This window comes from Phlebotomus papatasi, chromosome 1 (genome assembly GCF_024763615.1).
Source record: "Phlebotomus papatasi isolate M1 chromosome 1, Ppap_2.1, whole genome shotgun sequence".
Classification (NCBI taxonomy): domain Eukaryota; kingdom Metazoa; phylum Arthropoda; class Insecta; order Diptera; family Psychodidae; genus Phlebotomus; species Phlebotomus papatasi.
In genome coordinates, this window is record NC_077222.1 from 72,910,432 (window position 1) to 72,935,491 (window position 25,060).

A 25,060-nucleotide genomic window follows, 5' to 3' on the forward strand; every position below is an offset into this window, starting at 1 on the left:
TGGTGTTTTTGTCCACTTCGGGAAAACGCAGGAGTGGCTATTTTAGAGGATGAGTGAGAAGAAAGGTCCTGCAGAACCTGCTCCAGGGGATGGACTACGTTCTTTACGGACTACAGGAGTATTTCGTGCTGTTAACTTTGAATTATACGCCAAACCCGTAAGTTCAGGACTAACCTCAATGAATCCGTTTATATGCTAAGAATAATCCAATATGTATTCCAATTAAAAACAATAAGTCTGACCGTGATTTTTATAATTTGTTATTAGAATTTACGAATATTTTTAACTTCTTCAAAAATTATTAAATTTTGAACAAAAATACCAAAAATTCTTAGAGAATTTTAAAGAATTAAAAAAAAATACAACTAGCTGGTTATAAAACTTACCTTAATCGAAATTCCTCTGGTAATGTTCTATAAGATCTCATTTCCACATTTTATTTGGATTTTTTTGCAAATTATTATACTATTTCAAAATAGGTGTCTTTGAAAAAAAAAATAGATCAGCAGACTGGGTGTAAGTTTTCGCTTAAAAATTAGACGCAACTTCCTAGATTTTAATCTATTTACTTATTACCTTCGAACAACAATACAAAAATTGAAGAAAAGCTATACAAATTCATCAATCGTTCTTTTGGCTATCTTTAAATAAATCGATTTAAGTCCTAAATCAATCTAAAAATAAGTTTTAAAGAGTGTCTTGATTAAATAAATTCCCTTACTACTCTGGACTAGGATAATACCATATACAAAGTCTGTTAAAATATCGTGAAATTTCCATAAATAAATAGGACCAATAAATTCTACTCTACTATGAATTAAAAACGCTTTGTTTCTCCTCAAGGACAGACTGGAATTTACCTTAATTGCTTTAAATATAGAATACTGTTCATTTTAAATCAATTTTAAAATTGAAAATATTTGATCACTAGTTTTTTCTTAAAACTATTTGAATGATGCGAATTTCGAGAACATTTTCTTGTAATTTCTTATATACTTCGGTCCGGGAAACTCGAGCAGTAGTAAACGTGGGGTAGTTGTAAACACTACTGAGAGAACTGAATTGTGGCAGCTTTGAAATATTAATTTCAAAACTGTCCCAATTCAAATTATTATTAATCATGTCGAGGCCTAAAATTACGTTTGTCTTGCCCAAAAACGGGCTACGTCAATGACAAGCGGACTGTCCGACATCAAATCCTCCGTTCCGCATTAAAACGTCTAAGGGGAGGGCACCAGCGAGCGGCAGTGTTCCTCGGACCGGCAGGTTACCCTATATTTTTACTTCAAAATCAATTTTTTTTATTGCAATTAATACCTACTTTTTATTATTATTATTATTTTGAAAATCTTAAAGTCATTCACAGGAATAGTTAAAGAGAATACTTAAGATAAGATTTTGCCAGGGATCAGTTCTCCATTTCAGATTTCCGATGCATCCAGGCCACCAATTGGGCCCCTTATGCTTCCCCACTCCTATTCTATCTTATCCCCCGATACGGGTAGCCGCTCTATATTACAGCTCTGTGGGCAATCAGTGCCGCTACTATATCACAGCATCCCTTCTCGGTGTGTGTTTGGGGTCAATGACAGCGAATATTTATGTATCGACTGAAGTACCACTTTCACATCGAAACTCGTTCTGGTACCAGCCTCTATTGTTTAGGCGGTTTACTTTTTTGCCAATATGAACCATTGACATTACTATTCATTCATTCACTGGACGAATTCAAAGCCGATATGGCATGAGAAATCTTTTTCTGCTGCTGCTCAGCTTTGAACCCAAGACCTCACAGTCATAGAGCTACTACTCTATCCACTGACACACTCGAGGCTCTAAAGAGAATACTTAGACATAACTAAAATACTAAAGAATTTTGGGGCTTATCTTTTGGACTAAATATGAAGGATTACTTTTACCATATTGATTCGTAGTGCCTGAGTGCCCTTCCTTAATTAGTTCAATAAAATATTAAATTTTGGTTTACAAAAAAAAATACATTTTTATAAACATTTTAAGTAAAGGTGTTTCATTTAAAAAAAATAACATTTTACTTCGACTTATTTGATTTTTTGATGATTTAATATAATTTAAATAACAATTTCAAATACCAAGAGATTTTATCAAGTATCTCGGGGTGTTATTCACGAGTGATGGTAGGTTTCACACCTTTCACACCCAACTATCGTCGCGAATCGGTCAAGCTTCTGCAGTAATGAGGGAGTATTAGCGGAAGCGTGGTGAGGAAAGCCTAGCTTCGCCGTTCGGCTAAGTTATCGGTTTTCAAATCTGTTCATTCCTATTCTCACATATGGTGATGAGATTTGGGTAATGACCGAAAGTATAAGATCGCGAGTACAAGCTGCCGAGATGAGGTACCTTCGGGCGGTTAAGGGAATCACTCGTCGAGATCGAATGAGGAATTTGGACGTTCGTGAGGAACTAAGAGTCGAGGAGCTGCTTCTTCGGGTTGAGAGATCACAACTTCGATGGTATGGACATGTTCAGCGCATAGATAGAAAAAAGATTCCCCAGAAAAGCTATGCAAGCAATTGTGATGAGGCGTCGACCACGAGGCAGACCTAGGACAAGGTGGCTGAATCAAATTCATAATCTTACCTTGGAGCGCCTTTGTATCGAACCTGAACATCTTAACTTTAACTTTGACTTAAAAAAAATTAGAAGTATAAAAAATAAAAATAAACATCCAATATGAGAATTTAAAAATTCATCATTTTTGAGCTTAAAAATTTACTATGTAGCAAATAGCTGAAGACTTGCAAAAAATATCCTAGATTTCTTCAACCTTCTAATTTACGATTACGTACTAACATAGAGAAGAAATAATTTTAGTTAGTCAGAAAAAATTATTTTCTTTATGAGACACCGGTGTTCCAATCGTCCTTAAAGGGTTAATGAAGTGGTGGAGGATCGACAAGCGTGGGCTGCTAAATTTTATGTCATGGGCCCGCAACCCCAATAGGGATATGCGGTTGAAAATTATGATGATGAGATATTTTTTTACAGTAAAACCCCGCTATAGGCCATCGCTCTATAGTCCACAATTTATCGACCGTTGATTTCAAAACACTGATTTTAAGTTAGGTTATGTTTTTTAGTACGCGACATGCAATGTTGTCATAATTATTTTAATATTTTTGGCAAACTTTATTGAGTAGTTGTGATAATTGTAATCCATAATAAAGAGAGCGAGGACAAGTAGCACAATCGCCAGGAAAGTGAAAGCCGTCGAGCAATTTCAATAATAAAAGTCGTTGATAATTTTAAAAAATTACATGTACTATAGTGCGACCCAAGTGTCAAATCTGGAACCAAATGGACTATAGCGGGGCTCTACTGTATTACAACAAAAACGTATCGGACTGTAATTTAATCTGAAAATCTTTTTGGAGTATAAACGTGGATCAATGTTACCCAATTGATTTCCCTGATTCCCTTCCTGAAAATTATCTCCTGTTTTTTTTATCTTCGTATAGAATGCAGTGATCATGGCAATTGGAGTAGTATGTATCCTTGGAGCTACTGGATATATAGCTTACATGCGATCAAAGTACGAAGGCATGGGATATTATTCGGCTGTCCAATCTGATGGTACTGAAGTCTTCACCAAGAAGCAATCCAAGTGGGATTGAGCTTTTCACGAGATTCAAGTCTCCTCCATTGAGAAATATAGATATTTTTAGATAAATAGATCAAGAAGAGTGTGTAAAAGATATTAAAATAATAAATGTTTTCTTTTTATTTCACTTGTCTCTCAACCAAAATTTCTCAACATGTTTTTTGCATCAATAACAATTTTGCGTTTGCCTAAAATGATTCTTGACGCACAAAATCATTCAGCGCATCTCCGGATCGTCATTTTTCATGGATTGGTCCAGGAGTTGTTGGTGGTGTTTTTTATTTTTTTATTTTTGTTTTGTTTTTAGTCATTCAGTAGATTTCTGTTGCAATGTTTTTTTTGTTTCTTTGTTAGAATGCCAAGGATACAGGTTCATATGTACATCTACTTGCAGATGCCAATGCTATTCCTTGGCTATTCACTAGGCCACAATCGTGAGGGACTGCAATTCTTTGATGAGACTGGCCTCGGAATCAATCTTGGCCAATTGAGTGTCCTTGAGTGCTTCCCCACTTTTCTTCTTCTCCTTCAATTTGGTGATATCATAGAGTTTCTTCTGAATCTTCTGGATTTTTCTATCCTTCTGCGGATCCCCCGTGGTGAATCGATGACCATTGGATCGTCTCTCATGATCACCATCTTGAGTCACTTGGCCGGAATTGTCAGCAGTTGTCCCTTCACCTTGACCCTTCCGTCCCTCTGTCTTCTGTTGCCCAGGACGCTGCTTATGCTGTGCCTTGGCATTTGTGCGTTTCTTCTTATTCTCATTTTTTGCCATCATACCCGGCGGCAGTCCCGGTATTGTACTCCTGCTCACGCTATCAGAGTAGAGATCAAAGGCTTTCATGGGCAATCCCCGAGCAGCCGGTGGACGATAGACTTGGGCACTGGCCTGTGGCTGAGCCGACTGAATACCCACGACCTTTTCACCCGTCACCGGCTTCTCCTTGAACACACCATGATGGAATTTCTGCCAACGCACCTCCAGCAACTCCTGCTCCTTTGGCCACATCGTCTCATGGAGCAGTGCCCCTGTGTAGTGCCACACCTTGAAGCCATTCGACTGCCTGAGACGTGGTGCTGTCGTGGCTGTCATGAATATCTCCCCATTGGGATTCCACTCGAGCAGTGTTGAATCTGGTGCCTGAAGTGTCGAAATACACTTACGCTCCTTCCCCAAATGCCAACACTCCACATTCCCGCGCAAATTCCCAAATCCCGCCAAAAGTACCAAATTCCCAAAATCATTGAAATAGATGGAATTCCTTGGGCTCTCACCAAATTCAAAGACTGCATCGCATTTGAGATTGAAGAGGGTGGCTTTAGACGGCATAAATCCGTACACTACGATGAATTCGGTGGATTTGGGACTCCAGGAAACAGCATGAATTGGACCCTCCTTGCTGAGTTGCACAGCAAAGGAATCACCCTTTGTGGACATGAAATGGAGCGCCTGCTTGCCATAGTACGATGCATTAGTCTGATCAACATCGGTACTGGTGAGCAATAGAAGCCCTGTACCCCGTTTATTCCACATCATCTCCACTTTGTCAGCCTGGAAGAAGCTCTTAGAGCTGATGGCTTGGGTGGGACTTAGTGTGGGATATTGGTAGATTTTGCACATGGACGGAGATCCCTTTGTGCCCGGTACATAGAATGCCAAATAGGGTTGACCGGTATTTGGAGCAACGGAAATACACCCATTCCGGCCACCACCCAATTTTCTGGTACTACTCCGGAAGCCCTCTGGTCCATTTACTTCATAGAAGAGCACTTCACCACCCAACATAACAGCAAAGATTGATTCATCACTGGACCAGCCGGGCTCCCAATCTGCCTGCTTCTTCTGTACCGTCGAGTACACCTCCTCGCCCGTCTCCGTGGAGTACACATAGAGATTTGGACTACCCTCGGGATTGTCCTTGGTGATGGCATATATCTCCCATGTCATTAGGTACTTACCACGTGGTGAGAACTTGAGGTAGAATGCCTTGGGACGTGGCAATGAGGCAATAACTTCCCAATCTGATGTTCGGCACAGCTGCACCTTTGCACCGTTGCCCCAGGCCAAAAATCGACCGTCCGGACTGTATTCCAAGGCACGACAGTGCTTGCTGTCATCGCGAGGGAATTTCTCGTAAGGGACATACGGAAATTCATTCTTTGACGTCGCCCACAATTCAACTCCCACACTGGAGCGAACTGCCGGATAGAGATGAAAAAAGAACAAAGAAGCTGTGTCAGCAAGAAATTTATCCAAGTCACCACTCTAAATGGCACAAACACATAACCTCATTTACATCTTTCTGATCTCCCCTACATCCCCACAAATGCATCCCTCTACCCCCAGAAAGGATCAAAACTACCCCCATGAATCCCAAATACTAAAATTTACTAACAAAAACACAAGATAAATGCAACAAATGTGATATTTTGGGAAAAACTTGATGCCAAACAATGTGCTCGGATTAATCAAGTTTTCACAGAACTCAATTTGCATTTCGACAAAACTACACTGCAGGACTATCAGTTGGACTCATTTGTTCACTTTTCTCACAAAAACCTTGTGGTTTACTTACTTGCTAGAGCAGGAAATTCCTCTGCGCTGGCCATATCAGTCCAAACTTTCGATTTTTTTCGGGTGACTATTGCAAATTTCGCCTGCACAGAGGTCGCCCCGGTCGCCCTCGTCACATTGTTCGGGGTGCCTTCGGGTCGAAAGCCAACGAACACGCACGAGTGGATGTCATCGGGAAAAACATCGAATGTGGTCCATCGTCGATTTGGAGAGAACAGAAAAAATTGTTCTCTGCTGTAAAATGGTTATTTTAGTGATAAATTTGTAAATTTCTCACGAAATTTTCTGTAAATTCAGTGAGGAAGAAACCAACAATCATGTAAGTAAATAAATTTTATTAGAAACCCCATAGAATTCCTCTACAAATCATCCAAAGATTGCGTCGTAGTTTTTTTCAATGCGTGTGTGACTTGAATTTTCCAATTTATTTTCTTTGTGATCCAATGGTGTAAATTGATAGGAATATTCCAAGAAGAATCAATTGCAATGAATGGATTAGTAAGGATACCGTAGAAACATTTAGGCTGGATGAAAAGTGTGGGTGGTGTATGGATTTTCTCAAAAACTCACAATTGTTTATTTATTAGGCCGTCTTATTTACTAAACAAAGACCAGACGGTGTGTCTTGTTTTTCTTTTCACTTCTCTCTGGTTCCTCCAATCCCCATGCCAGTCACACTCATTGGCATATTGATTGTGAAAATCCCCGTGTAAACTGAAGCAAAAAACAGGTCTTAAGAGTGTGGCAGAATGAATGGGAGGCACTAATTGGACTAAAGTGATCATTTTTTCGCCCACTACCAAAGCAAAATCAGGCATTGACCTTTGACGACGCCAGTCAGCAATGAACATGCCCCAAGCACGCGAACCAATAAATTCACTCACAGTTCCCATGTGTCCCCTTTTATATCAGTCTCTCTGGTCTCAACAATATTCTGCGTCATTAGGTCGTCAGAGCCACGTGAAAAGCGAAAACAGAGATATTTTGTATAAGGGAAGAGGAATCTCTTCAAAATCCTCCCCAAAAATCGAAAGTGATTTCAAGCAAAAGTGCGCATTTCCATAATATCCCTTGGGGAGATGTCCTTGGTGTCTCTTTGTCGAACGCAATAAGCTTGTTAAAATGCCTGTCTCGTCAACTGGAAACAAAAACACCCACCCAAAATTTCTAGAGGCCACAAACAACATGGGAGAATGCGGGAAATATATCTGGCTCAGAATTTGCCCTAATTGAAATATTCTGTAAAGTCGAGATTATCTCTGGTAAAATCAATAAGTGGCCCACCTCCTGTTGCCTATCCGGCACCACACGTTCGCGTTCGCAGATACTCAAAGCCTCATCACATCCCAAGGGCATTACACTCTCCAACTCCTCCAACTCCAATGGATAGAATTGCAATTTTGTAATGAAGTAATTAATTTCTTAATCCTTTTGAGAGCTGACAAGAAATCTACCTAAATAAAAAAATCTATAATAAGTCGAAATATTTTATATTTAATACCAGCAAGCACAGTAAAGCTGAAAACCAGTGATAAGCCCAGAGGTCACCTGTAAAGAATCTCAGCTACCATAAGCTTATCTGGGCTTATCACTGGTCATTTTCTATTTTAAATAGTCTGAGTGGGGAAGACCAACAAAAGAAAAAAAGGTCATTGAAATCGGTTAATAAACATAAGTGATAGAGTCCGGTCCATATGGGTATATTAATGTCCTGGACACACTTACGACTAAAGTCCAGAGACGACTAAGCTCGTTCATAGCCAAGTCAGTTCCTGACACACTACAAACGAGGCTTAACATTTTCCGGCACTCACAAAACATAACTTTCGTGGGTTTTTATGCAGATATTTCTACTGAAACGCACTAGTACTCCTTTGAAAATGAAACTAATTGTAAATTTACTTGAGAATTCACGTATAACAACAAGAATTATTCACTAGAATAGCTAAAATTGGCTTAAGTCGCGAGTTAGCTTCCACCTCACAATTAATTGTAATTAACAATAATCATTGGACGTGTACTGAGACATGAATTTACAAATAGTTTCATTTTCAGAGGAGTATTAGTGCATTACAGTAGAAATATCTACATAAAAACCCAGGAAAGTTATGTTTTGTGGTGCTAAGCCTCATTTATAGTGTGTCAGTAACTGACTTGGCTATGAACGAGCTTAGTCGTCTCTGGACTTTAGTCGTAAGTGTGTCCAGGGCATAAGGGTCAGGGTACAGTGGGTTGGGGTAGAGACGGATGAGACCCATTATTAGAAAGATCGTGCTCTCAGATACAATATAGGCTAAAATTTCATCGAAATCCCTTTATAACTACAGAAAATGCAGTCCGGTCAAGATATTTTTGATTATAGCTCGGGTCAGGGAACATCAAGGGAGGATGTGCGACCCACCGTTGGAAAGGCCTCGACCCCAGCTACAACATATTAAAATTTAAAGAAAAAGCATCGTCTAGTTTTCGAAATATTCGAAATCGATTTTTCGATTAATCGGACCTTCGATTGAATCGGATAAAATTGGGGTGTCACAAGGGTGTAGTGCTCCACGAGGGCTTTCCAAAACACCAAATTTTTTTGCATTCCGATAATTAGAACCGGAGATATGGCCATTCAAAAAATTCAATTTTTGACCCCCTCTAGCCTAGCTCGGGTCAGGGCGGTCGGAGGGGGTGAAGTTTGATATGTATCGAAAGCTCTTAGGCCCAGCTATAACATACTAAAATTTGAGATCGATCGATTCCATAGGGGCTGAGTTATCGAGGAGGGGCTGAGTTATCATAGGGGCTGAGTTACTGAGTGGGGGGGGTGGATTTGACATCATCAACTTCTAGCGGCCCAATGACTTTTAATCTTTACCGAAAACCGCTTGTCGATATCTCTTTCCGTTCTCTCTCCAGAAGTCGAAATGTAACGGACGGGACGGGATGGGACGGGACGGGACAAAAGCTAAGATTGTAAAGAATCTCAGCTAAAAGGAAGCGTTTTCAGCATATTTCTGCTGAGTCAATCAGCAAAAATATGCTGAGCGGTCAGCAGTTCTCGAACAAAAACTGCTAACCAAATATATGAAATATATATGTCGTTTTAAGGTTAGCAGAATTCAACTGAAAATTCATATGTTTTCAGCTGAATAGAAATCATTTAGTATTATGACCAACGCACAATAAGATAAGATTTTGCCAGGGGTCAGTTCTCCATTTCGGATTTCCAATGCATCCAGGCCACCAATTGGGCCCTTTATGCTTCCCCAGTCCTATTCTATCTTATCCCCCGATACGGGTAACCGCTCTATATCGCAGCTCTGTGGGCGTTCAGTGCCGTTACAATATCACAGCATCCCTTCTCGGTGTGTGTTTGGGATCAGTGACAGCGAATATTTGTATCGACTGAAGTACCACTTTCAAGTCGAAACTCGTTCTCGTACCCAGCCTCTATTGTTTAGGCGGTTCACTTTTTTTGCCAATATGCACCATTGACATTACTATTCATTCATTCACTGGACGAATTCAAAGCCGATATGGCATGAGAAATCTTTTTCTGCTGCTGCTCAGCTTTGAACCCAATACCTCGCAATCATAGAGCCACTGCTCTATCCACTTATCCACTCGAAGCTCCAACGCACAATAACTTTTGTTTGTAAATATGTTTTCAAAATTGCCTATTGAAGTGAGCGAGATGACTAGATCTAAGTTTCATTCACTCTCGTAGAAAAGTCAAAAATATGTTTACAAAACAAAAATTATTGTGTTATGGTCATTATTTGGTGTCCGTTGGGATCCTCAGATTTGTTTTCTAAAAAGAACCTTAAAAAAACAAGGTTTCCTAAAGACTAAGGATCTTCAACGGTTTAGAAGGGCACATGCGAATTCTATCCCATTACCTGCTTCCACTGCTTCCACCTTCACGCACGCGGGGTGACCTGGGATGGAATGATGACTTTTCGATACCACCGAATCGATAGTATTGATAAATCTATATCTTCTATATCTGTTAGACTAAATTAATGTCGACTTTTACTGAGGTTCTATTGAGTAAAGTAGCGAGACCGGGACGAATGATAGATAATGTATAAAAGTTATGGATAGGAATAAATTGCTTCAGTTCACAAAGACTCCTGTCCCGTCTAAGTGAGAGTTGTTTTTTTCTTATGCGGTAATACTACAGAACAGAGTTTCAAGTATAATAGCATGGGCCTCTGTAAGTGTCTCCCGAAAACAAAGGTTCTGTGATGATTTAGTATTGACTTACTAGGAACTAAAAATGTCTCATAAGCGCAAAAATACCGATAACTAGTTTGTAACTAATTTCGAAACTGATTGTAGGACAGTTATTTATAAGCTAACAGTTAGATGTGTTAGCTAACAGTTAGGTGCTACTTGTAAGATAGGGTAGCTGAAGTAAAATCAAGATCTTGCCTGGATATTTCCTGGCGATCAATGGCTTAGAAAATCATCTTGAAGTTGTGGAGGAATCATCCGAAGTCTGCAATCCTAGAAGTACCAAACCGTTGAAATTAATGAAAGTATGCAGGCTGTGAAAAAATTTTGAAAATGCCAAATTTTGATAACGACACTGCATCGATTTTGATAATATTTTCCTTCATTTTCTTTCTTAATTTGAATTCTGGGAGATACATTTTTTTCTTAGATAGTCACACTATAAAAATAAATAGTAATAGAGCTGCAGTGAAGCTCGTTTTTTTATAATTTGAATTACTTTTATACTTAGAAAATTTCTGCTGATATAAAAGGGACTTGAACGTATGGCACTTTTTCAGTAGCATGTTTTAGGTGACTCTAAGACCTTTCCATTAATGTATCGAACTCTTGAAGCAAAACCAAACACGATTAGGTCTTCATGTAACTTAATTTTTTTTTTAAATAAGTCATATGAAGTATTCTTGATGTTTTTCTATGTTAATATGTTTCTACTCCAAACTGTATGCGTAAAAATGTTTTATTTCTTCATAAGCAAATTGAGATACAAATTCTCTTCAACAATTGTTGAGATATCTTTCTCAATTACATCCCACAATAGTTTCTTGTTTACTATTTGTTGTTGCAAATGGACTGAGATTTTCCAACTACAGTGTTGTGTATCATTATAAAAATAGATTAGGAGGAGTGATTTCGTCCCACTGTTGATGTCAAGTTTTCTCATTCTCAAGTTTTTTTTTTATTTATTCCTGTTCAACTTTTATTTCTGTTTACATCGCATTAATCAATTAACAGTTGAAGGCATATTTTTGAGTCTGTTCGTGTTTTCAGACATACATTTTATATTTCTCACTTTATTATATCTCTCAAGACTCTAGAAGTGGTATAATACAATATAACGTATGAGAAGCATTGGTGATAATAGGCAACTTTCGAAATATATATATACATACAGCTTTTCGCAGTGCACAGTGTGCAGCACGAAGAAGAGCTGAAGATTATACAAAAGTGAAACGAGATCTGGGAACGAGGCCATTGTGTGTTTCAACACAGGAAGGCAAACATGCCATCCCTACGCCAGCGTGTTACAACATATTTTCGGCAATTGAGCTTTATCGCAGAACCACGCGAAGGATCACGTTTAGCTGGTAGTTTGAGTCCTCGTCAGGGTGGTGATGGATCTTTCATCACAAAATATCTCGAAGGGTAAATATAAGATTAAATTATTTGGTTGCAGTGTATGATGCAGTCTGTTATATTTTTAGCCGTCTGGATTCAGCTGGCTCTGCACCGGAGATATTTAGTGGCAAAGAGCCGACTGATTTGCCAGACTTTGGTTTGGGAATTTATGAAACTGGGCCAGAGGCGATAACAGCTGCTTGTACGGGTCCAGATGAGGGTTTGACCTGTGTCAAAAGGTCACGGCTTCACTTGAGTGCTGGACCGGATATTGACTTTATTGATACGCAAGATCAGGATTTTGATGTGCGAAAGAGTCCCTCCCTGGCCACAATTAAGAGCAAACATAGTGCAAAATTGAGTATACAGCGTGGGGATCAGAATGCCAATAAATCCACAGGTGCTGCTGGGGACAAAAAGAAACCCAGCTCAAGGAAAAATTCAACGACACATCAGCCACCGGAGAATGTTTCGTCGGTGGAGCGAAAGGGGGAAAAGACAACAATAAATCTTGTAGTGAGTTTGGTGAGTCGATCACCGGCCAGGGAGGCGCAGCAAAAGACAGACTTTGAGCATTCGGACAGTGTTAATCAAAATACAACACCTCCTCGTCAAGTGGAATGTGATACGGAAGGTGGTGATGAATCTCATGATGGGACAAATGAGGAGTACAAGCAGACTGTGGATAGTGAACCAATTGCGGGTGTTGTCAATTGGAAGGCGGAAAGTGAACATGCTTATGGATTGTCGGTGTCACTGTATGAGGAAAATCCAATTACAACAGAACAATCTGGTAGTCCCATTGCAGACTGTTTTGGGCTCGTTGCAAGGGGATCTAGTGCTGCCCTAGCTCTCGCCGATGGAGTTAATTGGGGTGAGAATATTTGCTTATTTTTTTTTCAATTTACTCTATAATGCAATTAATAACCCCATTATTATTCGTACAATTCAATTTGAATTAATTAACAGTCTCGACGCCTTCCCCCATAAACACAAATTGTGTTAGTAAACAGACGATAGTTGAATTACGCTTTGTTATATTCCTAACGCAATCCAATGTAAGAAGCAAAATTGAACAATAGGTTTATTCCGGTTTTGGCCAAATTAATAACTTCAAGCAAAAAAAAAAATCTTAAAAAGCCCGTGATATAGATTTTGAAAATGGTATGTGTACTTCCCTTGCCGACAATAGGGTCATATATGACCCGGGGTTTTTTCCGAGTTTTCACGCAATGGAATATTTTTTTCCTCTCTGAACTATTATATTTGATCATAAAGCATTAGGAAAAATTCAATTTTACATGAATTCACTTGCTGAATAAAAGTGTGACGCGAAAGAGTTAATACCACATTATGACCACAATACTGTGAATCTTTTTAATTTTCCTTCGACCAATTCCTATTTGCTTTTATACACTTTTTCATTTTTATTTGACCACCCGACCATACTATATTCCCTCTTCCCTTTTTACTATGTCCTTTACCATTCCATTACGAGTATTTAAGCTAAATTAAGTAAGTAGAATTGGGGACTCGATGCGCAGTCATGTTATTCGGCGTAATAAATTATATTTAAAAGTATATACACTATATTTTTGGAGGGAGCATCTCGAAATATAAAAGTCTCTTAAAAGTCACATTACGATATAACCACATTATTACAACCTTTTAACTACATTTTGACTACTTTATGACTACATTATAACTTATTCCAATCAATTTTTAAATTATTCTTTAAAGTTAGAAATTGTAGCTTTGTCTATCTTTAGAAATATTCAATTTTGTGAAAATAGTAATGAAAGGTTATTTGTAACCTCTAAGTGGTGATTTGATTGACTTTCGCGGTTCCAAAGAGAAATATTTCGCAAAATCGATTATAATTAAAAAGGGGCGGGTGATATATCGTTAGCAAAGTCTCGTGTTTACCCTCTTTGTTCTATTCCAAGAAGTCCTATTCCATGAATTAATATATTCTTCCAATAGGGGAAGTAGTCCAGCTCGAATTCAAGTATCTTAATGAAATTCGATATGATCCCTAATTTGAATCCAAGGAATTCTTAGTACTGACTGTTATTGTTTTAAAATCTTGATATAAAGTGGAGGTAGTAGTCTTTCAGGCTGTGCACGTACTCTGACTTCGAACGCTTCATATTTTTACCATATTTCTTTAATTTATACTAAGTTCTACTAGTTTTTTTTGTCCCTGGGTTCTCATGCTATTTTTTCTATTGCTAGGGTTAAATGATTTACGAAAATACTTTGTGGGTTTGCTAGAGAATTTTGTTAGCTACATTTTCATCCATGTGCAAATTTTCTCTCAGATTGTTATTTTAACCTCGAAATTCAAACGGAAATCGAGCACTTAGCCAAATCCCCTCTACTTCTCCAAAAGCAGAAGAATTTTGTTTGTCAACGTCATGACTAAAAAATACCAGAGTGTCAATCCGCTGAAGGCAGCCCTTCGTCTTGAATGGGCTCATTTGCCGAGGTCTTATCTTCGGGCAACGTGCGATGTGTTCATTGATTAACACAGGGCTATTATCCATTCCAAAGGTGATTTTATCCAAAATTTTAAATAGATTCTCAAATGTTGACTATTTTGTGACTTTTTCTCGTTTACGCCAATATTTTTTTTTTTTTCAAATAAAAATGTAGGGTAAATTAAGCTAATTCAAAACCTGCTCCAAATGGAAATTTTTCTCTACTCCAAATGGAAACGTCATTATTTTCATGATAAATAATACAGTACTAAATTATTATATTTATATATTTTCTATACCACAGTTCCATTATTTAGTTAATTTTGCTCCAAATAAAGCGAAAATCCATTCATATTCACAAATTTTAATTTGTTAATTTCTCAGAAAAATTAAAAGTGTACCATTTCACCATCGAATTTTTCATCGATAGACCATGTTTTCCAATGAAAAACACAATAAAGTGACTGTTGTTTATTCGTTTTGTTAAACATTTATGTCATATTTCTGGATAATTTTAGTTAAATTAAGTGGTAATCTTTATTGTTAACGGTAGGGGAAAGTGGTCTGCTCTTGAACGAAAAATTATGTTCAAAATTTGAGATTTTTTTCAGAGTAAACTACAACATGAGTTTCACTTTGCACTACACCAAAAAATTCTCTTGTTCATTGAGCTTCTATGCTTACCCCATTCAGGACTGGCAAGTCCTCAGTTTTTCCTGGTGAGGAACTTGAAAATGTGATGTCGATATATTCAAACGCAGCCTGCATGGTCTGCCTTTGAATGTGGTTGACGCAGCCTTTGAATCTTAATTTTTCACTGTGAATATTAAGGCTGTAACATTAAACGACCCATAATTGATTAGCATAAACCCTAATGCACTCAATAAAACCACCACTGTAGTCAAAAGTCATCATACCACAACATTTTTTACATTTTTTTGAAGCACTGTTTTTCACTTGAAAATTTATAAGAAAACGCCATTGAATTTGACAATTGTCAGTTTGACCGGAGCAAGATAGCATGTTATAAGTATTTGTATGACATTCGTCAGACCAAAGTAGGAGTTCTATTCTGCTCCCGAACAGGAAGCTGCCAGATGTTTCTTCAATGTATGGAAAGAGAGGATTCAAAGGCACACAACATTAAGATTCAAAGGCTGCCGCAGAGCAATATTTGCAAACTTTTATCACCCACAAAATTTGTCTCATCTGAATCAAAATGTATTTGGAGAAATACCATCCAAGAATAACCTTCTATGACTCACAATAGAAGATTTGTTCGAAAAAATATTTTAATTATGAAAAAACACATGAATTGTGAAACATCAAAATTACAGTTTAGAGCTCAGTTTCGTTTTTTTGCCCTAGCACCTAGAAAATCTAGAGTCTGCATTTTTGATGACTTGTGAGGATTATGAATAGTTATCTAATAGTTAATAGAAAAGAATTTATGCTTTAAAGAAAAATGAAAAACTTACAATATTCAAAGGCTGCCGTATTCAAAGGCAGACAACTTTCCCCTACATTAAGTTTTCAAATGAAATAATTACCTATTTCGTGAACAAAAAGGGTTTTTCTGAAGTGTCTGCAAATGCTTTAATAGAAAACTCCGGAAATATGATTTTTGGAGAGATTTTCTTATTGTTTTAGATGGGAAAGGAGAAAAGACTAGGAATAAAAACAAATCCTGCACTCAAGAGCAACTCAACAAGGTTTTAGAATCCTTTCGTCGCGGTTTCATTTACACTGTTTGTCTCCAATTAGAAACTTTCCCTTGTCTCCATTTGGATTAATATGTTTCCAATAGAAGCATTTTGCACTTATGTGTTTTTCTTGTATTTAAGAAGTTTTCAAATTATATCTAAAGAGTTTTCACTAAACAGTAACATTCTAGGAGGGTCAAGGAGCAAATTTATGTAATTCTCTCTTCAGAAAAAAATATGAACTATAAATTTGTTGAATCTTCTGTCAAAGTTAAAGCGTCTAGATCTAGAAATAGTTTTGAATTAGGACATTTACCCTACAGCACTTTCAAAAGGTACAGTTCAATTGACTCACCCTGTAGTTAGGTGACATTTTTATAAATTGAATCTAATATGCAGTTACTCGAAACTAAAAAGTTTTTTCCCATGTGAGACACCTTCAAAAAAAAAAGTTATTATATTTGAAATCAGGTGAAGGAGCTCGCTTAGCAGCAAGATCTGCCGTTCTTGGCTGCCTTGAGTATCTCGATACTGCCATCTTTGGACTGCATGGTACGGCAAAATCAACACGAGAAGTATTGGTGAGCTTATTGCGGAGTTTCTGGGAGGCACATGATTGTATCCTTGAGAGTGGTGGAGCTCTGAGTACACTGACAGTGGCTGTGATAATTCCGCTGGATGGTGATAATGCTGGGAAGTCGGTGGTGTGTGCCTGCAATGTGGGTGACTCTCTGGGTTATGTCTATTCCAAGACTTATGGTGTCCGAGAATTTACACAAGGTAATCATGCAACTTTTTTTTTTGTTGGGGTTTTCTTTGCCTATATTAGTAATTTTTTTTCAAGGATCTCACGATATAACATCCATGAGAGATATGAGAGATGCCCTGGGAGCTTTGGGACCAGTAGATGGGAATAAGCCAGAATTGGGTAATCTTACACTGTCAATAACTGTGGTGGAACAGGGAGATATTGTGTTTCTCACATCAGATGGGATAAGTGACAATTTTGATCCAGTTGTGGGAAAATTTGCTGAAGCATTGACAAGTGATTCGGTGATAGAGCCAAGATTGGCATCTAAAAGGCAAAATAAGAGTACTTCGGCAATTCCATCGACACGCCATGAACGTCCGGGTATTGGGCATTTGAGTAAGGATACCAATTCTATTCCATCCATGATGAAAGGGGGTGGCGGACGTGGTAAGGGGGGCAGTAGTGTTACTGCATCGAGTTCCACAACAGCAAATCCTGCACATCCAATACGTCCGCCACGGACAAAAAAGACTGCCACGGGATTGACAGGGGCTCCAGCATCAGCGATGTCATCTAATGCTGAAAATATTGCTCCCAGTCGTCCCAAGTACATGAGATCCCATACGGTGATTGAACCGAGAAACAGTACAAAGGTGTCGTCACCGGGACCTCTAATGAAATTTCCCAGATCACCTGCCGGACTGCCTCTGGTTACGGGGGCACAACGTCACAAGCTGACACTTCTGAGACTGGAGGATCTGCTCAACTATGGCATCAATGGGACACTGAAACCCTGTACGTCGGCCATGAAGTTGTGTCAGCTTCTCGTGGACTTTGCCAAGATGATTACAGCTGCCAAGAGAAAGGTGCTGGAGCAGAGAGAAAGCTATGTGAAACTCGTGCCCGATGAGCATGGGATTAGGCGAGAAGTGGAGATGAATAGACTGCAACAGCGAGGCGCTAGACGGAGAATCGTCGAAGGGAGTACTTTCCAGTCGCTTCCTGGCAAGTTAGATCATGCCACTGTTGTGGCTTTTGAGATTCTCTAAATAAAATTCCACCCTAAAGGGATGTGCTTCTAAATGTGAGGGAAATTCAAAATAGAAAAAAAAACATTTTAACCCTTTAAGGATGACAATGAACTAATTAGGGAAAGGCTTGCAGGCTTCGCACGCACTCTAGCTTTCAACATTTCATACTTTTGCATTATTCCTATCTGACTTAATTTTTTCAGGAAATGTATGGCTTAATACGAAATATTAAAATATATTTCTATATGTCAGAATTATTAATGATATAGGGGAAGGCGGGGCTACATTGTTATACGTTTTGTTTTCGCATATTTCTAAATGAATCTGGGTTTTAACATGATGTAATTTGGATATACAGAAAAGAATGTGGATCTAAATAAAATAATTGTAAGGACTAGCTTCATTTAGAAATAGGCGAAAAAATATGAAGTGTTCGAAGCCAGAGTATATACGAAGTTATATATATACTGAAATTAATAACACTGTGCAACAGTGATTTTGTCCCTGGGTTCTCATGCTATTTTTTCATTTGCTAGGGTCAAATGATTTACGAAAATATTTATCATTTTGATTTCATTTTGTTTTTGCGCCTGGAATCTAGGCAAAACCGTTTTTTGATACTTCTGTGCTTATATCTCCGATTCTGCTGAACCGATTTATTTCTCAATATGGGAACATTTGTACGTAGCTGAAGTTAGCCGAAATCCACCCGAAAAAAAGGTTTGTGTCTTGGCTGACAAAAAAAGCCAAGACACCCAGGCTATTGAATAGGTCTTTCCGTTATTTTTTTTCATGCAAAAGAAACTCAATCGCAAAGAAATTAATTTAACGATAAGTGATTTTTTTAAAATTATTTTCTTGTTAATTTTCTTTTGATTCACACTTTTTCACTTTATTTGTTTAGCAATCATTTTATCTGTGATCACAGTGACACCCGAAAAAACTATTTGAACTGAAAGAATACTCTTAATTGATTAATTGTTTTGATTAAAAAAATTAATTTCCCTATTTAATACAAGTGCGGTTTCATGTTTACAGTAGACTCTCGCAAATTCGGCTCTTTTAAGATCGGGCTACTTTTTAATTCGGGCAGCAGTTACATTTGAAAAAAGTTTGTTGTCATTTTTCAAGTATAATTATGATAATCAAATGAATCAAATATGCTCAAATTTGGCATGGTTTGTCTTAGTTTTGATGTGATTTTGCATTATTGAGGGATTTTCATGCAATTTACGATATATACCAGTGTGTAAACTCAATATCTATATGCACATGTCGCCCGAATTTCTGTCTAATTCGGCTGACATTTCGGTCCTATATGCCCGAATTTGAGAGAGTCTACTGTATTTTTTTGAAATTATTGGTTTATCGCTGATCCCAGCGACACCCGAAAAATTTCGGGCGCTGATCTCAGCGACACACCCGAAAAAAATTCTTTTCCACTGAAAAAAAAAATATTTAAATGCATTTTTCCACACGGAATTACATTTAAATAAATTCGTGTGATTAAAACATTCACTTTTCAATTCATTTTTTTTTACAATTCAAGTGCGTTTGCGTTTTTAATTTACGCAAAATCACTTTTCCGTTAATCTCAGTGACACCCGAAAAATTTCGGGCGCTGATCTCAGCGACACACCCGAAAAAATTCTTTTCCACTGAAAAAAAAAATTTCAATGCATTTTTCCACACGGAAACCAATTTTTGGGTCATGTGCCTTTTTGGCTAGCCAAGACACAAACCATTTGTCGGCTTATGTTATAGTCTTTCGGGTCAGCCAAGACACAAACCTTTTTTCGGGTGGATTTGACCTCTAGATTTTTTGGGGACAAGAGTACCCATAAAGTTTGAACAAGTTTTTTGAAAATTTCAGAAAAAAAAATATTTTTCGAATTTATGCAATCTGTAGTTGTTAGTTATCAGACTTATTGGCCCCGAGAGGTTTTTCCTTATTCTGGTCTAGAAATATCAAAAAAGTCAGAATATCTGCAAGGAAGCAGAAAATCGTAAATTCACGATTTTTGACCAAAAATATCTAAGCTCAGGAGTTAATTAGGATCCTGCAAAAAATATCCTAGATTTGGACATCCTTATAGTTTGTAATTATCCAGAAGAATCGGTTTTTTTTACCGATTCTAGATAGTCTAAAAAAAATTGTTGTTATTTTCATGGGTACCCAGAGTCCCAAAGGAGACGAAAGAGTTAACTGATCTTGACGATTTCTTAGGCAAATTGTAAAGATCATTTTTGTCTATATTTCTCCTTCAATATCTTTCTCTCAGTTCATAAAAATCCTGAAAAAAAAAATTCAGCAATTTCTAAAGTGTGTAAGGGCGTTATCACACGTGCGCATTAAAATTTTAATATGATTCACATTAATTGTCGCTTGTGAGCGTCCAAATATTATATTTGTGTCTTTGAGTCACTTAATATTTGGGGTTTTTCTATTTATTGATAAAGAAGTGGACTTGGCCTGCAGAAATAAGTTTAAATTTATCTAAAGCATAAATATTTTTCACATTAAAAAATTAAAGAGAAAATCGCATTAATTTTTCGCATTAATGCTACAAATCAATTTATATCAAATTTTACGGGCCAAGGCTACCTTTTTATCAACAAATAGATCAAATTTTGAATATAAAATGATTCAAACATACAAATTACAAATTTGTACTCTCATCAGCGACAATTAATGTGAATCATATTAAAATTTTAATGTGCAAGTGTGATAACACAGTAAGAGGTACAGAATTTTATCAAAGACGCATAAATTCTAAACGTAAACCTTTCAATTTCTAAAGTTAAAACTTTCGAAATGTTATTGGTATTTGTCTTGGATAAAAACTAATATTTTTTGTCAGGTTATAAACCTACGTTGGTTATTTTTCATGTAAACTAAAAAAAGAATTATTTAGCAATTTATTTAGAAGATTCTTTCTCATCCTCAAAGGGTTGTAATGTAAAAAATATTTTTCCGACTTGCTAAATGATATTGTATTTTAGGTAAAAAAAAAAGAAAAAAGAAAATTGTTTGTGAATTCAGTGTCAGAGATTTACATTGTGTGTAACTTCGAAATTATTCAGACATTTTTTTTAATGAAATTTGTGGAATTTTAGATGTTCTACTCTTTTTGTCATGAGAGAGCACGTAATATCCCCAGAAATGGAAATTTTCTCCTGCCATAAATCACTCAAATTCCTCCCAATCCCAATCCGCATCACATCAATCAGCTCAACACACAATCTCGAAAAATTTATATAAGTAATTCAGTGCAAATTGTATTGAGAATTTTTAGAAATAATGGAATTATGCGTAAAGTACAAGAGATCTGCAATATCCCACCCGGCAAATTCTGCAGAATTCTGCAGAAATTCGTCAGATTTGAATTACTAACTGCCGAAAAATCAGCAGAATTTCTGCAGAATTTTGTTCTAAGGTGGATCCGATCGTTGTATGAAAATTCTGCAGAATTTTCTGCAGAATTTCTATAGAAAATTTTAAAATTATCGGCAGAATTTCTTTAGAGTATTTAGATGATTTCTACATTTCTTCTACCCTTTCTAATGTTTCTAAACATTATTTTAACTACATAAAAATATGTATTTCAATTTTTTTTAAATTCAATTTTTATTCAACAATTTTACGTGAATACTCTCTTGTTTTACAATATTATTATAATGTTATAATACAATACTATTAAATCAGCCATAATAGAAAATACGAAGGGGAAGGAAATGGTTAGAAAACACGAAAGAAATTCGCGATGCTCACGAAGTCGCACGACTATCCCGAAGCCACACGAAGTATCCGATTGAATGACAAGAAACGTTAAAATTTCAAAAGTGCAGAATTGCAGATCGAAGTTTTGCTGGGATGGTATTACCCAGCAAAACTTCGATCTGCAATTCTGCACTTTTGAAATTTTAACGTTTCTTGTCATTCAATCGGATACTTCGTGTGGCTTCGGGATAGTCGTGCGACTTCGTGAGCATCGCGAATTTCTTTCGTGTTTTCTAACCATTTCCTTCCCCTTCGTATTTTCTATTATGGCTGATTTAATGATATTGTATTATAACATTATAATAATATTGTAAAAAAAAAGAGAGTATTCACGTAAAATTGTTGAATAAAAATTGAATTTTAAATAAATTGAAATAAATATTTTTATGTAGTTAAAATAATGTTTAGAAACATTAGAAAGGGTAGAAGAAATGTAGAAATCATCTAAATACTCTAAAGAAATTCTGCCGATAATTTTAAAATTTTCTTTAGAAATTCTGCAGAAAATTCTGCAGAATTTTCATACAACGATCGGATCCACCTTAGAACAAAATTCTGCAGAAATTCTGCTGATTTTTCGGCAGTTAGTAATTCAAATCTGACGAATTTCTGCAGAATTCTGCAGAATTTGCCGGGTGGGTATTTGACCATAATATTTCTACAGCTGTTTTGTCCCCTAAAATTTTTGATCTTTAATTTTTTCTGGCTTTTTCTTTGAATGTTTGTGATAAATGTAATGCTTAAATTTACAATAAAGAAAACATATATTTGCAGAGATTTTTTTTTTGATTTTTTTGGAAGTTTACCAAACGGTCGTAAAATTCAAATTAAATAAACATAGAATGTTGTGCGATGCGGTGCGATGTTTTCTGACAATCGTCAAACTCAAAACAAAACGCTCCACTTTTTAGCTTCTCTCGATTTGTACTGTTTGTTAGGAAGTTTTTAATGCTCCAGGAAGTGTGTGAACTACCTAATTTGAGAGTGTACAATTATACACGATGCCAAGAGCAGTAGTAGGACGATTGTTGGAACGAGGTGAGGAGAGTGCTAGTTCGTATACATCAAGTGATAAAACAAGTGACAACAGCCAGGAAGAGCAAGCCTCTGTAAGGCAATCTGCAAGGATTGCACAATCCAGGTCAAGTACTCAAAGAAGCACACAATCAAGCCCACCACGACAAAGGCATCAAGTAAGAGCATCAGCTACACCAACAACTTCCCGGAGAGCAGGCCCACAGAGTAGCTCAGCCCAAACAAGATCAACTACTAGGCAAACTTCCAGAGCTCCGGCAACAGTTCCAAATGTTGAGCCACCCAGACGAAAAGGTGTACCGAAGAAAAATCCGTATGCGAATATTTTGAGAGAAATTAGGCACTTCCAACAGACTACAGGCCTGTTGATTCCCAGAGCACCATTTAGTCGACTAATACGAGAGACGTTATTGGCACACGGAGATTTCAGGATGACTTCGGTTGCCTTTGATGCTATCCAGGAATCAGCAGAATTATATTTAACTCACTTACTGGAAGATGCATACAGATGCACCTTATTCAGAGGTTGTGTTACAATACATCCAAAAGACATTCAACTTGTGCGATATATAAGGGGATACAACGATATAGGGAATCGTATATGAAAAAAAACAATAAATTGTTCATAAGGAAAAAAAATTTAAGTTTAGTAAATAAAGTCTTGAGATCCTTTTTATCGTTATTAAGTGTATCTATGTATCTTATTTTTAATCAGGATGTGAATTCTTGGACAGTAATAAAGTAGATATTAGCAGAATTATTTTGGACACCTTCAAAAAGTATCAGTTTTTATATCAAAAACAAACCCTTTGCATGCATAAGAATTTTCCCGCCATTTTCTTCAAAAGACTTTTTCCCTTACGATTCAAGAAAAATTTTATTACTTTCTTTTTATCATTGCATCTATCGTTGTATCTTTTACAAGTAAAAAACTACATTTTTTCAAATATATGCAGATTTTTTCTAAAAACAATCCCGCAATCTATCCATAACCTCAATAAAACAAACAACGTATTTTTTTTTAAATTTGTAAACATCGAATAATGATTTCAATACCACCTTGCGGAATATTAATCAAGTTTTAAAAAATTGCAGCAAACTTCGCAGTATATCGATACTAACGCCCCTGTAGGAATAAAACATATTTACATTGACATTTCGTATTCCAAGAAAATAATTTTTAGTAATTTTTTTAGATTTTAGTAAGTGATTAATTAGTGAATCGTCTATAAATAGAAAAAGGTGAATCTCTTTGTTGCAATTCAAGTGAAAATGTACAGGTTTTCTCTGTCATAGTCCCAACTTCTTGATAATTTTCCACTGTCGTGGTCGCCATTTTGTCTGGCCGGCTGAGAAAAGTTGGAAAATTTTCCTCTATTTTGCCAAATATGCTGCCATTCCCATTGTTCGTGACGTGAATTTACTGTGCATTTGATGCCTCAAGGGGCTACTGTGGTATGGGTGGTGTTTTCACGGAGACCCAAGTGAGATTCTGTGCGTGAAAAAAAGGTATTTGAAAAATTCTCCATTGACATTTGTGGGCGCTGTTCCATTCTTTTGCGTCTCTCCAATATTCTTTTTTCGCACTTGGCATCAGCTGAACGGACTCCTTTGTTCCTTTTTTTTTCGCCACAATCTTTCTGCCATTTCTCCACCTTCAATGCGCACCTATTGGCCTATTTGCCATTCCCGGACACCCTATTTCAGCATTCTCCATGGAGGCTTCCTGCATCCATCCGCACAGCTCTCGGTGTGATTCAATAGGCCAGAGAGAATACTCTCTGTGGTGTGATGCGCCCCAAAGTTTCCGATGCACATCGGAACCGGTTGTAATCGAAGTCGCATTGAATGTGTACGGAGGAAAAGGAGAAAAATGGCCAAGTTGCATTGCAATTAAATCATCCATTGTGGATGATTGACGTGGTTTGAAGAAAAAGCGTGAGAGAGTGGAAAAGGACACGGTGTGTGTGTTGGGAAAAATACCAAAATATTTTCTACGCGCTTCTGCGGAAGTGGAAAATTTTTTTGTCATATTGCTCAAAAAGCAATCTGCGAAATTCCGCCCCCGTAGCTATTCCGATCTTGAGAAACTCTTCCGGCTCTCAATTCTTGTTATCCGGAGATCCACCAATTCCTTCTCCATTCGCAATTTTTTTCCCTAATTCGCATTACATAATTTATTGGGTGGTTTCTCTGATAAATTGTTTTTATGTGGCTCCCCTGATGCTTTTTTCCTAGAAAAGTATTTTCCGTGGCTTTTCACATAAAAAATCAAAAAAAAAAATCTGATAAAGGGAAGAGCAGGGCTATTAAGTCAACAGCTTTTTACTGTACTATATTTTTCTAATTTTTTTTTAAGTAATAGCAATTTGATCTTACATTTTTTATTGTTTTACGGTTTACATAAGTATTTTACTTAAAGAAAAATATTTTTCTGAT

The 25,060-nt window shown here is 37.0% G+C and overlaps 5 protein-coding genes across 13 annotated transcripts in view; 4 read left to right on the plus strand and 1 right to left on the minus strand.

The window, feature by feature from the left end:
• The first annotated feature begins 49 nt into the window (after positions 1 to 49).
• LOC129801495 (small integral membrane protein 8) lies at positions 50 to 3,767 on the plus strand. Its single transcript, XM_055846607.1, has 2 exons — positions 50 to 157; positions 3,498 to 3,767. Exons 1-2 carry the CDS (start codon positions 50 to 52, stop codon positions 3,651 to 3,653), a joined length of 264 nt encoding a protein of 87 aa, XP_055702582.1. The 3' UTR covers positions 3,654 to 3,767.
• LOC129800881 (eukaryotic translation initiation factor 2A) lies at positions 3,737 to 6,280 on the minus strand. The gene is made up of 2 exons (XM_055845614.1): positions 6,220 to 6,280; positions 3,737 to 5,842 (listed from the first exon to the last, which is right to left on the minus strand). Exons 1-2 carry the CDS (start codon positions 6,251 to 6,253, stop codon positions 4,062 to 4,064), a joined length of 1,815 nt encoding a protein of 604 aa, XP_055701589.1. The 5' UTR covers positions 6,254 to 6,280; the 3' UTR covers positions 3,737 to 4,061.
• Positions 6,281 to 6,405: 125 nt separating this feature from the next.
• Positions 6,406 to 21,142, plus strand: LOC129800801 (PP2C-like domain-containing protein CG9801). 5 transcript variants are annotated; one of them, XM_055845468.1, is made up of 6 exons: positions 6,471 to 6,537; positions 11,617 to 11,867; positions 11,927 to 12,714; positions 16,495 to 16,803; positions 16,868 to 17,779; positions 20,809 to 21,142. In XM_055845468.1, the coding sequence occupies exons 2-6, from the start codon at positions 11,725 to 11,727 to the stop codon at positions 20,871 to 20,873; spliced, it is 2,217 nt and encodes a 738-aa protein (XP_055701443.1). In that variant the 5' UTR covers positions 6,471 to 6,537; positions 11,617 to 11,724; the 3' UTR covers positions 20,874 to 21,142. The 5 variants fall into 5 exon arrangements, with proteins under 5 accessions (XP_055701456.1, XP_055701464.1, XP_055701443.1 ...); XM_055845497.1 differs by having other exon boundaries at positions 20,923 to 21,142; XM_055845477.1 differs by having other exon boundaries at positions 6,476 to 6,537; positions 11,627 to 11,867.
• Positions 21,143 to 22,442: 1,300 nt separating this feature from the next.
• LOC129801419 (histone H3-like centromeric protein A) lies at positions 22,443 to 23,378 on the plus strand. Its single transcript, XM_055846423.1, has one exon. The coding sequence runs from the start codon at positions 22,588 to 22,590 to the stop codon at positions 23,224 to 23,226; it is 639 nt and encodes a 212-aa protein (XP_055702398.1). The 5' UTR covers positions 22,443 to 22,587; the 3' UTR covers positions 23,227 to 23,378.
• A 362-nt stretch (positions 23,379 to 23,740) lies between these two features.
• Positions 23,741 to 25,060, plus strand: part of LOC129800587 (probable ubiquitin carboxyl-terminal hydrolase FAF) — a 44,156-nt gene continuing 42,836 nt past the window's right edge. For 4 of the 5 annotated variants that reach the window (XM_055845086.1, XM_055845101.1, XM_055845112.1 and 1 more), the window contains exon 1: positions 23,741 to 23,863. The gene's annotated coding sequence lies outside the window, so the exon portion shown is untranslated. Of the gene's footprint in view, positions 23,864 to 23,912; positions 24,131 to 25,060 lie in introns of those variants that run through there. The other variant, XM_055845094.1, reaches the window with a different exon arrangement.

Excerpts from the sequence above, each read along its gene's own strand:
- LOC129801495 (XM_055846607.1), top strand. The coding sequence starts at position 50 with ATGAGTGAGAAGAAAGGTCCTGCAGAACCTGCTCCAGGGGATGGACTA. Across the intron at positions 158-3,497 it reads TTGAATTATACGCCAAACCC|AATGCAGTGATCATGGCAAT; the intron begins GTAAGTTCAGGA and ends ATCTTCGTATAG.
- LOC129800881 (XM_055845614.1), bottom strand. The coding sequence starts at position 6,253 with ATGGCCAGCGCAGAGGAATTTCCTGCTCTAGCAA. Across the intron at positions 5,843-6,219 it reads GGAATTTCCTGCTCTAGCAA|TTCGCTCCAGTGTGGGAGTT; the intron begins GTAAGTAAACCA and ends TCTATCCGGCAG.
- LOC129800801 (XM_055845468.1), top strand. The coding sequence starts at position 11,725 with ATGCCATCCCTACGCCAGCGTGTTACAACATATTTTCGGCAATTGAGC. Across the intron at positions 16,804-16,867 it reads TGTCCGAGAATTTACACAAG|GATCTCACGATATAACATCC; the intron begins GTAATCATGCAA and ends TTTTTTTTCAAG. Across the intron at positions 17,780-20,808 it reads TACTTTCCAGTCGCTTCCTG|GTAAAAAAAAAAGAAAAAAG; the intron begins GCAAGTTAGATC and ends ATTGTATTTTAG.
- LOC129801419 (XM_055846423.1), top strand. The coding sequence starts at position 22,588 with ATGCCAAGAGCAGTAGTAGGACGATTGTTGGAACGAGGTGAGGAGAGT.